The sequence below is a fragment of the Pteropus alecto genome, unplaced genomic scaffold (assembly GCF_000325575.1).
Source record: "Pteropus alecto unplaced genomic scaffold, ASM32557v1 scaffold134, whole genome shotgun sequence".
NCBI classification, from domain to species: domain Eukaryota; kingdom Metazoa; phylum Chordata; class Mammalia; order Chiroptera; family Pteropodidae; genus Pteropus; species Pteropus alecto.
In genome coordinates, this window is record NW_006436283.1 from 991,064 (window position 1) to 1,002,940 (window position 11,877).

The following is an 11,877-nucleotide window of genomic DNA, read 5'->3' on the forward strand; positions in this document are numbered from 1 at the left end:
CTGCTAACCGTGAGCGCCAGGGCCGGGGCCGGTCCCGAGGGGCTGCGTGGGGCGGGGCCGCGTGCCGAGAGGCGGGGCTCCGGATCGTCCCGAGGGGCCGGCGTGTTGGAGGCGTTTGCTGGGAAGAAACGAGTCCGTGCGTGCTCTGTCTCCCCGACGTCCAGGCGGTGTACACGTTTCCTGGTCAGGTGTGGCACCTGGAGGTCCTGGCCCTGCGCAGGGCGCTCTACGTCTTGTGCGCCCGGAGGGGCATCTATTGCTTGTCTTTGGACCAGACGAGGTGAGGAGGATTTGCTGGGCGGTACCGCTTGGGGCGGGCCTAAAGGGCCGGCCCTGCTCCCTCCAACACTGTATGACCTGCTTGCCTGAGAACTGAGTTCAGAGTGTGCCCTCGCCAGCCCTCGCGCACGGGGATGGTGGGCTCAGAGCCAGCTCAGAAGTCGTGAGAGCCCCCACCTCCAGCACCTGTGTTCTCTGACAGGTTGCTGTTGGCAGACAGCCCTTGGTAAATGGGGCGCAGACTGCCGAGCCTGCAGCCAGGAGTAGGGCCTGCCCCCTTGGCCTTGGTGGTTACCTGACACACCTTTGAGGTGGGTCTCTGGTCCCTGAGCCCCTGGTTAGAGGAGACCACTTCGAGGAGCCAGGCCCTTTGGGGCACCAGGCAGAGCCCAGACACGGCACCTGCTCACCCTGGCCGGGAACATAGAAGGGGAGCGGGTCCGACTCAGAGACGACACCTCGGGGTCTGACGGTTCTACAGCAACGAGGTTCCATCTGAACACCGTTTCTGGAAGACTCGTTCTGCGCGTGTCCCTGGGTGACCAGTGCCAAGCAGAGCAGCCCATGAGACAGTGTGGCTGGTCACCCACTCCCTGCTGAAGGGCCGTGATGGTCACTGAGATGGCTTCCTGCGAAGAGCCACAGCCAGTGTGCTGGGTGGCAGGTTGTCATGGAAACAGTGTGTAAATATCGTGACCAACAGTTCCCTGTGTTCTTCAAGGTCTCCGAGCCAGAATGACGGGGACGATGAGGGCAGTGAACCCCCTTCCCCCGTGATCCCTGTGGACCCAGACGCCTGTGTCCTCCCTGATACCACACTGCGCGCTTTCACTGTGCTGGACACCGTGCTCGTCACGCTGGCGCAAGGCCCCGCCCACTGGAAGGTGCAGCTGTTCAGGTGTCCCTGTCCAGGACAGGACCCCAGGCCCAGAGGCCAGATCGGCGAGGTGGACTTGTCCACCTGTACCCCACTGGGGATTCCTGGGGAGCCCAAAGCCTCTGTCTTTCTCCCGGTGCTGTGCTGTGTGTCACCACCAGGCTCCAGGGTCCCGCATGGCCACCCTCGCAGAACCGGGGGCTTCACACTGGAGGGGAGCCTCTTTGGGCTACTCTTTGGAGCTGATGCCGCCCTCCTGGAGTCGCCTGTGCTGCTGGTTGGGCTCCCCAGCGGCCAGCTCTCCTGCGTAGTCCTGAAGACCCTGGGCACCTCCGGGTTGGCCCCCAGTGACCCGAAGGCCACTGTCAAGATCCTGCATCACCTGGAGGAGCCTGTCATCTTCATCGGGGCCTTGAGGACAGAGCCGCTGGCCGAGGACATGGAGGACATGTACTCCGACTGCCTGGTGGCGCTTGGTCACCACGGCCGGACACTGGCCATCAAGGCCAGGCGGGACGAGGCAGGGAGCCTGGAGCCAGTGCTGCGGGAGTACTGCCTGCCGGGCCCTGTGCTCTGCGCAGCATGTGGCGGGGACGGCCGAGTGTACCACAGCACCCCCTCCAGCCTCTGTGTGCTGGACCTGGCTCAGGCAGGCGCCCCCTGGGACCCCGTGCAGCCCAGCGCTGGTCCAGGGAGCCTGCCCTCTATGCCCTGTCCAGCCAGCCTGGGGGTCTGCAGTGTCCTCACTCTCTCTGTGTCGTCGGGGATGCCTGAAGGTACGAGCCGCTGTTTAAATGTGAAAAGCCGCAGCCTCGGGATGGTCGGAACCCCGTGTTCTGGCTGTCTTCTCCCCACTTCAGCCCTGTGTCCTGTGAGCCTGTCGGGCAGGCCGTTCCTCTCCTGGCCTAGCCCCGTGGTTGACAGTCCACGCTTGGGGTCAGGGAATGCCTCCCTGTGTCCCGTGTGGGTTTGGGAACAGGCGCGCCACTCTGCCTGGATGGGGTGTGCACCTAGTGACCCGGGGCTAAAGCATCTCTCTGTGACAGGGCTGAGGTCACAGGTAGTTCAGGGGAGGTTCAGGGTGCATCAGGGCAAGCTCTTACCTTCCTACCGAAGGCCAGAAAACGCCTCTCCACTCACCACGTGGCCTGCCACCCAGCCTGCTCCGCACCACACCATACTGTACCGGAGCCAGAGCCGACTGTGTGTGCGCCTGCCATGGGGGGTGGAGCCGCCTGCCCCAGGGCCTATTCCTGTGAAGATGGCAGATTGCCCACGGGTCGCTGGAAGGCCTGCTATAGACAGTTCTCAATGCGAAATAAAAGCTCTGAAGGGCAAGACCACCGCCCACTGCAGGAGGCCCTGGGTGCGGGAGGGCCCGGGGGCCAGGGCCGCACCAAGGGCGGCAGGGCTCCCTCTCCCGGCTCAGCCTCCGTGGTGTTGACCTTGGGGGACCAGCAGGTAGAGAAGCCTGTTTACTGGAGGACTTCCTGGCAGCCCAGGGGCGAGGGGCCCGCTCGGCCTCCATTGCTCTCAGGAAGCCAGAGCGGCTCTGCGACGCACACGGGTCCTCGCCGGGCCCCTTGTAGGCCCGTCTCTGCGGTGTGCCACCGCGGTGCCAGCTCCGCTGTGCTCCCGTCTCAGGTGGCACCAAGCTCCTGGCCCTGTCTGCCAAAGGCCGCCTGATGACCTGCAGCCTGGACCTGAGCTCTGAGATGCCTCGCCCCACCGCGGAGACAGCGGCGAACACTGGCCGGAAGGTGAAGGAGCTGCTCGGTGCCATTGGCTCCATCTCTGAGAGGTGAGCCGCGGGCTGCGTCCTCAGGAGGCTGTGCCCCGGGTGGCAGCTTTGGGCCTGGCCAGGCCTGCTGCTTTGCCTCTGGCCCCCAGAGGCAGCCCTAGACATCGAACCGCCTGGTGAAAGGCTGCACGAAAGGCTGGCTGCCTCGGAAGACACCGTCTGCTCAGCCTGCTCATACCTTTTCTGGTGGAGTTGTCAGTCTCCTCAGCTCTTCCCTCTGGGAACGCCCCCCCTCAGAGCCTGCTCCCTCCAAGGGCCCCGCAGCCCTTCCTCTGACCCACGTGGAGATAGTGGGCCCCTCTTTAGCCCTTTTCTGCCCGCCCACAGCCCCCAGTGAGTGTCGGTGGGCTCTAAGCCCCTGTGGGTCAGGATCATTGCTGTGGTGCTGCCCTCTGGGCTGTCATGTTAGCTGCAGAGGAGCAAAGGGACCTTTCCAGAACACAGGGAGCACAGCCGGGAGGCCATCCCAGCACAGGCACCGTCCGGCTCCTGAGGCCTGGTGGGGACAGCAGGCCCTGCCCACCTCACTGGGCTGCACCAGCCCCAGCCCCATCTGTACCCTTCCCTCCTGCTGCCCGGGGGCGGGGTGGGGACAGAGGCTGGGAGCAGCAGGGCAGCCCTGGAGAGCTGAGGGGGCTTCTTCCTCGTTTGGTGCTCGTGGGGGAGCGAAGTTGGAGTCCCTTCTAACCCTGGGAGGAGGGGCGCGGCACCCGCCACCATGGCTCCCTGCTCCTCACTGCGTGCTGTATCTGCTCTTCCCAGAGTGTCCTCTCTGAAGAAAGCGGTCGAGCAGCGGAACAGGGCCCTGACACGCCTCAACGAGGCCGTGCACGTGGGCTGCACCCTGCTGTCCAGCCAGAAGGGCCCTCGGCCCATCTTCTGCAGCGCCACTGCCGCCTGGAGCCGCCGGGGGCTGCGGGATGTGCTGGCCGCCTGCTGCCTGCTGGAGAACCGCAGCGCCTTCAGCCTGGGCCCAGGCTGGGCCTTGTGCGTGCAGTTGCTCCCCAGCTCCCCTGCCTCAGACCGGGACTCGGCTGGCTCAGCTGTGACCTACACCCTCCCTGTGGGCCAGCTCGGCCCCGGTGGTCGGCGGGAGGTGATGCTGCCCCTGGGCCCCAGCGAGGATGGCGTGCTCGACCTGCCCGTGACCGTGTCCTGCCTGCTCTTCTACAGCCTCGGGGAGGTCGTGGGTGGGGCCCCGGCCCCCTCAGGCTCTTTCAGGGATCCCTCCTTGGATGGGGGTTCCTCCGACATCGCGCCCGAGCAGGAGGGCGTTTGCCTGCCCCTGGGCGAGCACACGGTGGACCTGCTGCAGGCGCTGCGCTTCCCCGGCCTGGCCACGCCCTGCACGCCCGGTCCCGGCCCTGGCCCTGGCCCCAGCCCCTGCGGCGACCCCGTGGACACCTTCCTAGCAGCTCAGTGCAAGCTGGGCAGCGAGCCAGCAGGACCCGCGTCCCTACGGGCCAAGTACTTGCCCCCGTTGGCGGCTGCCATCCGGGTGTCAGCAGAGCTGCTCCGAGCTGCCTTGGGGGACAGTCACTCAGGTGGGCGGTGCTGGCTGGCTTCGCTCTGGCCTTGGGGCCCCGAGGCTTGCGGATGTGGGGAGCTTTCTCCCAGGACTGGCCCGGGCTCACGGCTGCACCTCTCCCTGCAGGCACGACCCTGTGCTGTGCCACTCTGCAGTGGCTCCTCGCCGAGAATGCTATCGTAGATGTCGTGAGGGCTCGAGCGCTGTCTTCTGTCCAGGGAGTGGCCCCCGATGGCGCCGACATCCACCTCATGGTGCACGAGGTGAGGAGGGGTCAGCCGTGCCGTCTGCAGGGAGACCAGACTCGACGCAGCGGTTCTCAGAGTGGGGACCCCGAGCCAGCGTTGTCTGGGTGGCTCCAGAGGCGTCCGGGTCTTGGGCCACCCTCCAAAGGGTTAGGACACACGCCCAGTCTGAGGCATGGCTGTCTTGGGGCCGCAGCTCAGCTCCCCGTGAGGACCGCCAACGCCACACTGTGCACACGTGGGCCCTGGCCCAGCGCGCCGCAGGAACTGGCAGCTGGGCCCCCGCTGCTGTGCGTTGGTTGGTGTCCCCAGGAGCAGCACAGACTGCACCAGCGCCAGCCACTCACCCCTACACCACCGGGGGTCACCGGGCTGACATCGCAGCCAGCCCCGCCCTCTCGCACACACATCTTCCTCTGTGACCCTTCTGGCGGCCGGCCCTGGTCGCCACCAGATGAGCACACCCTCCTGTTCCGGTGCTGGCGACCCCGAAGGTGGTGAGTAGAGGCTGCTGTGGCCTCTGCCTACTGCATAGCTCTTAATGATCAGGTCAAGGTCAGGCCAGTGTCTTGGTTGGGGTATCCTTGGACCCTGATTCTGGGCCTGGGTAGCCCCACACGTGTTGGAAGGGGGCTGAGTTCTGAGCCCTGTGGGTGTCCAGCACGTCCCACAGGTGCCAGAAGGAAGAGCCGCTGGTGACAGCGTCCTTCCCAGCGTGTGCAGGCCCCCAGAGTCTTGCTGTGTGTGGAGAGTGAGCCTGTCGCCTGGTCCTCAGCCTGTCCTTGCCAGGCTCATGTTCAGCTCAGTCCAGTCAAGGCCTCCGAGGGCAGTTGGCTGACCTCTAACCTCAACCATCCAGCCCTTCCGTTTTCTCTCCTGACCGGGGTGGTCAGTGCGGGCTGTGGTGGCCTTGGTCTGGGGTGGGCGTCGTGGGTCGGGCTCCCCCTGGATGAGTGGGCAGGTTTGCGGCTGGTCAGCTGGCTGCTTTGCCAGGTGGGGTTGGCGCTGGGCGGGGAGACCGAGTCCAGGCACCCGTTTGCACTGAGCTCTGCCTGTGATGGCGTAGAGGGGCGGCCTGGGGCAGGGAGCTGGGGCCTCGAGGTGAGGTGGGCATGGGTGGGCACGCGTCTCTTTGGTGTTGCAGGTGGCTGTGACTGACCTATGCCCGGCGGGGCCCATCTCAGCCGTGGAGATCCAAGTGGAGAGCCCCTCTCTGGCCAGCACATGTGGGGTCCACCATGCTGTCATCAGACGTGTACAGGTGTGTCACCCATCGTGGGCCTGCTAGGGAGTCTCCACGGGGTGGTAGGGGTAGGACCTTGGAGGCCTGTGGCTTCGTGTGTGGGGGCTGCAAGCGAGTTGGAGTGGGTGCTGCTCACCCTCCCGACAGCACCCCAGCAGGCGCCCGGAGCCCTCATGGCCGACAGGTTAAAGAGAGATGTTCCCACTTACCAGCCACCACGGTCATCAGGCGGTTTCTGCACTCACGTGGCTAGGCAGAGGCCACGTGGAGAGGCCGTGTCCTGGGGTCGGGCCCTGGGCTCAGGGCCCGGGTTGTGTGTGGGTCGAGGTGTTGGCTTGTGTGGGCCTCCATGTCCTGGGGTCAGGCCCTGGACTCAGGTCCCGGGTTGTGTGTGGGTCGAGGTGTCGGCTTGTGTGGGCCTCCATGTATTCCCCTAGAAAGTAGGAGCTGGCGGCAGCCTCCCATGCCGCCCGGGGCCTCTGCCACCTGGCACGGGGCCACGCCTCCTAGATCTGGGGAGGTTGCCACATTCCAGAAAGCAAGTCTGTCAGCCAGTGTCCTCGGCTGGGTGCAGCCCGCCCCCTCCTGCACAGGGGAGTCTGCAGTGGCAGCTGTCAACCGTCTTTGACCATTTTTCTTAAGTGCGATCTGTGTGCCAGCCTCACCTGAGAACTCGTCAGTGCACGTCCCAGCCCCAAGGCTCAGAGAAGCCGCAGTCCGCGCTTCGACCAGGGTCTGGGGGCCACTGTTCTGGACCCCCGGGAGCACCCAGGTGAGCCGGACGCCCACACCAGCCCACGCTGGCAGGCACCACTCGCGAGCAGACTGGCGCCTCGTCACTGACTCGTGCAGCGCGGCGGCACTGACTGCAACCGGCCATGACTGCCGTGGTCACCTCGTACTGTCACGATGGCCCGCGTGGCGGGCGTCCTGGCCCTGCGCCCAGGCTCAGGAATTTAGTCCTGACGCAGGCCATCAGGGTGATCTCCAGGGCAGTGGTGACACCTGTCTTCTGACCTTTCCCGTTCCGTGCCCAGAACGGCCCCGTTCCCGCATTTCTCAGCCCAGAGAAGCCAGGCGGAGCCTCATCGCCTACTCACTGGGGCCGATGGTGCAGGGCCGTTCCCATGCCCTGTGGTGCACGGTGGCCCCGAGGCAGGCAAGCACCCGTTCTCCAACACCTGGGCCAGCTCCTCCTGCTGCCCCCGGCGGCCAGTGGGGGGGCCTCACTGTGTAGACTCTTCTGGTATTTGGGTCTGAGCCCAGGGCCAGTGGGGCCTCCTCTAGAAAGTGGGGCAGGAGCAGCCCCACGTTGGGCTGAGAGTGCTGGGGCCGAGGGTGGGCGGGGGAAGAGCCCAGGTCACACTGGGTGGTGGGCACCTGGTGGTGTGCACCCAAGGGCCCGGGAAGAGATGGGGGCAGGGAAGGGGCTCCTCCAGCCTGTCATTCCCACAGAGGATGGTGACTGAGCAGGCTGCCCAGGGCTCCAGCCCACCTGACCTTCGCGTACAGTGTCTCCACCAGATCCAGGCCAGCCACGAGGTGAGGCCCCTCGGGGTCCCGTCCCCAAGCCTCCCACCAGCCCCACCCACCCCGGCGGCGAGGACCGCCTCTGGCCTGCTCTGTCTCTGGCTCCTTTCCTGTCTGGTGAGCAGGACCTGCCTGTCACTTGGTTGAGGGAATGACCTCCATTTCAGCCTATTTCCTGTCTTGAGGCCGTCGGCGGCCAGGCAGGGTGTCCCATGCTTTAAGGCCAGAGACAAGTGTTTCTTGGACTGCCTCTCAGGTCTCCAGGAGGATTAGTGTGTGATGGGTGTCCCCCAGAGGGGCTTGGTGACGTGCCCGGTGGTGGGGGCGGGCACCTGACCATTGCCGTTCGCCCCCACCTTCAGACTCTGCTGCGGGAGGTGCAGACCCTGCGTGATCAGCTGAGCACGGAGGACGAGGCCAGCTCCTGTGCCACCGCCGAGAGGCTTCTGCAGGTGTACAAGCAGCTTCGCAGCCCCGGCCTCCTCCTGCTGTGACACCAGGTGGGCCCAACTCTGTCGACACAGTGCCTTTTTGATTTTGTGGATGGGACCCTGGGACACAAAAGGCACTAACAGCTCCTGAGCAGGGAGGCAGGTGGCGGCTGTGGGAGGTGTGGGGTGAGCCTGGCTGCCGCACAGCAGAATGCGGGGCGTGGGCCGCGCTCGGGGTTGGTCTGCTCAGGGGGAATGGACGGTAAAGCATGTTGTTTCAGGGTAGCCCCATTGGTGCTGGGCATCGCCGCTGTGCCCATCCCGTGCATGGTCTCCACCCAAGTCACACCCTGGCCTTCCTCCGACAGCGGCCCACGGCCTCTGCGCTGGACCTGCCGCCGCCAGGCAGCCCCTCGCCCAAGCGTTACAGTCGGATCCATGGCGTCCGTTTCACTCAGAAGCCCTGCTCAGGACACCGTCCAGACCCCAGAGTGGGGACCATGGGGAGACAGCTCAGGGCCAGGACTCGGGTGGGTTTGCACGTGGCTGTCACTGGCCCTGGACACAGCAGCCCCGCCGCCCCATCCTGGGTGACTGGGCCTCTTCACACTGGGGGTCACCAGACGGGAGGTTGCTCCCCGTGAGCACGAAGCCTCGGGGGGTGCCCCTGGGGTGGCCTGTGGTTGGGGCTGCAGCGGCGCCGTGCTGTGCATTTCCAGGGCCCCTGGGTGGGTGGCCCTGGCTTGGCGCTGCCGTCGGCAGGGTTTGGGGACGTGGCTCTTGTGGGCATCACGTGCTCTCGGCGGGAGCTGTGAGGGCTCTGCTGCCACAACAACTGACCGTTCCTGTTGAGCTGCCGCCACCTCTGCTGGTTTTGTCATCCCTGGGCCTGCCCCAGCTCTGCACCTTGCCGCGAGTGGCAGCTGCTGCACTGCCCTCCTCAGGGTCCCAGGGCGGTGGGGGGACCCGAGCACTGGGGTGAAGTTCCTGCAGCTCCCATCTGGCCATTCTGGTCAGACTCACTCTGGGAGGACTAAGGCCACCTCGTCACCCTCCGTGAAGGAAAAGGGCCAACATGGTTCCCTGAGGCGGGGTCTGGGAGGGAGGGAGGACGGGCAGGGACCAGCCAGCCCAGGCCTGCCTCAGTGTTTGTCGGGCACAGGCGTGACAGCGACCTCCTTCAGGGCGAGCAGATGGCTCACCTCCAGCCCCTGCTGGCGCTGGTCGCCCTCACGCAGCCCAGAGGGATGCCGTGGCCCAGCCAGGCCTGGGAGGGGTCTGTGCCCTCTCAGCAGCCCCGTCCCCTGCTACTCCTGAGGGTCACCCTTCCGTCACCTGTCACCTGAGTGCCATGGGGGAGGATGGGGTGGCCAGCCCACAAGGACCCTGGAACAGTCTGTCCCTCTGTGAGTGGTAGAGGACAGCACTTGGGGGACCCGTGTCTGCCCGCCATGGAAAAGGGTGACACATCCAGACCTTGCCCCCACGTCTCCCCACTCACCAGCTGCCCAGAGCCCAGGGCTGACAGATCTGGGCCTTTGATCACCTGTGGGGTCAGCTACCCAGACCCCGGCCAGATGCCAGTGGGTCAGGGGAGATGGGGGCTGCCATCTGCCCACCTGCCAGGCCACCCACCAGCATCTTGTCCACCCCTGTGAGTCTCAGCCGTGCAGGGGCATCGGTGTGGGGTGTGGAGAGAGCAGCACCCCAAGAAACCGGGGGTTGCTTGGCCATCCCCAGTTCCCACTGTGTAGCTCCCAACACAGGCGGCGAAGGCCCCAGAGCTGAGAGCTCTCGTAGCCAGCGTGTCACCTCTGCTGGTGGTTCTCACGGAAAACCCTTTCGGGGTGTCAGCACAGGCCTGCCTGGGGGTCTGCAGAAGCAGTGGAAGGACCGTCCATCCTGCCTATGGTGTGGGCACGTGCCAGACTCTGCCGACGGGCACAGGCTAAGGACGCACATGGTCATCTCCAGAAAAGGAGAAAAACGACACATACGGCTAAAAATCCAAGTGGAGGTGACATGGAGTAATGGAGGGGAAACGTGATAAATCTGGGAGGAGGCAGGAAAGGAGGAACAGACCAAACAGGACAAGTAGGACGCAAGCTGCAAGGTGACACACCTCAACCCAGCTGTGACACATAGTGACTTGGGTGAACACAGAAAACCTGACTGCAGTCAGGGAAGCGCCTGGGGGCTTGTGGCCAGGGGAAGGTGACAATCCACAGTCAGCTGCTCAGGGAGCCACCGGGATCACAAATGGGACCCAGGAGCCCTCGCCTGCTCAGGTGCCCCCTCCCAGCATACCCTTGGCCATTCAGAGTGTGGCCTCACCACGGAGTGGGGATCACACTAAATACTAGGTGCCCCTTTGCAGACCCCTGTTGTGTGAGGCCCCAGGCTGGCCACCACGGTGACATCCCCATACACAGCCCCAATCCTCAGGCACAGTGTGTCCCTCCACCCAATTCCAGCCTTTGTTCCGAACCCCAGAGCGCCAGTGTGTCCTTACTGCCATCCCAGCGGGCCCCTTCAGAGGACCCCAGGCACAGTGCCCTGCCCCGTCTCCAGCGGCTGCCCCCGGCTGTGTGGACACCAATCTGAGTGCCAGACCAAGCGCACTGCCTGAGGTCAGCAAAAGGGGAGAGCCCCTGATGCCCCGTGGGGCTGGGAACCCGGGCAGTGGCACAGGGTTACTTGCCTGACGCTGTCTAGCAGGCGGAGGGCGCCCTGGCAAGTGGGCCCTGGACTCACCCAGCCCAGACGCCACCAGGGGGCAGCACAGGCTGCAGCTCAGGGCAGCTTCCCGTCCCCTCCACGCCTGCTGGGTTCCACTGTTTGTGCCTCATGGGGTTAACCTGCGCCTGCCTCACGTGCTGGCCCACACGACCCCTGGCCTTTCTTTGTCCCTAGGGTGCGGGGAGGGCAGGGAGGCCAGGAGCGAGCCTGGGGGCCCTGGACAGGGGCTGCAGGGAGGCTCTCCTAGCAGGCCCTCCCTATCCCCGGGACGCCCCTCAGCCCCTCGCTCTGTTCTCCACCCCAGCGGTGCCATCTGGTCTCCCCAGAGCCCACTCTGCACCCCCCACCGTCCTTTATCAAAGTGCCCCATCCCCACTGACCCCTCGGGCTGCTGGTGGGACTACTGGATCGGTCTCGCCCTCTGGGCACCAGGCCTCTGCTCAGGCTGTCTCCCACCGACGCCCCCCATCGCCCATCCTCAGGGGCCTGACTAATCCCTGGGGGCATGACTTCCACCCCATCCCCACCGCGGAGGGCCCAGGTCACCCAGCCCATCTAAGAGATAGGCTGGGTGGGGCCCTTGTGGGCTGGGGGTTCTGGGTGCGGGCTGATGTGGGGAGACACAAGAGTGAGCCGTGGGCCTTGTCCTGTCAACCACCCTGGTCACAGGGTGCCCGGCCTGCTTGAGACAAGGCAAGGGAGGGTCTCTGTGCACGGGATGGTGGGGGCATGGCCTGAGAGCCCTCTCCTGGGCTGGGTGGTGCTGGGTGGCAGTGAGGCAGGTGCAGGAGCCGAGAAGGCCCCTCTCTCTGTGGGTGGCCATCCACCACCCAGTGTGAGAGTGTGGGGGCCGCTTGGGGGAGTTCCTAAGACCTGGCCCTGACGGGGGCAGTGACGCTCCATGGAGGCACGCTGACCCCAGAGACCCTCTAAGTGGCCTGCCTTGCCGGCCTCCGAGCTCCCCACCCAGACACCACCAGCTGGGTGGAGAAGGGGTCTTCTGGGGGGTGGGGGCAGAACGAGAGGAGCCCCAGGGCTGTGGTCGTGCGGGAGGGAGTGGGTCGTTAATCTGTGGGATCCTCCCAGACAAGCCCCAGACCCTGGGTTTCGCGCGCAGGAACCGCGGGGCGGCCCAGACAGGGCTGCAGCGGGAGAGGACGGTGGGGCGTCCTGGGCCCCGCGCCGTCAACGAGGCCCGCACCCG

The 11,877-nt window shown here is 65.6% G+C and overlaps 1 protein-coding gene across 1 annotated transcript in view; it reads left to right on the forward strand.

Annotated features, from left to right (window-relative positions):
* Positions 1-8,792, forward strand: part of FAAP100 (Fanconi anemia core complex associated protein 100) — a 9,204-nt gene extending 412 nt beyond the window's left edge. The window contains exons 2-10 of the mRNA XM_015589579.2: positions 15-280; positions 1,001-1,932; positions 2,801-2,957; positions 3,720-4,501; positions 4,612-4,748; positions 5,875-5,991; positions 7,429-7,515; positions 7,866-8,003; positions 8,303-8,792. Of these exons, the coding sequence (XP_015445065.1) occupies positions 15-280; positions 1,001-1,932; positions 2,801-2,957; positions 3,720-4,501; positions 4,612-4,748; positions 5,875-5,991; positions 7,429-7,515; positions 7,866-7,997 (2,610 nt within the window). The 3' untranslated portion in view covers positions 7,998-8,003; positions 8,303-8,792. The remainder of the gene's footprint in view (positions 1-14; positions 281-1,000; positions 1,933-2,800; positions 2,958-3,719; positions 4,502-4,611; positions 4,749-5,874; positions 5,992-7,428; positions 7,516-7,865; positions 8,004-8,302) is intronic.
* Positions 8,793-11,877: the final 3,085 nt, after the last annotated feature.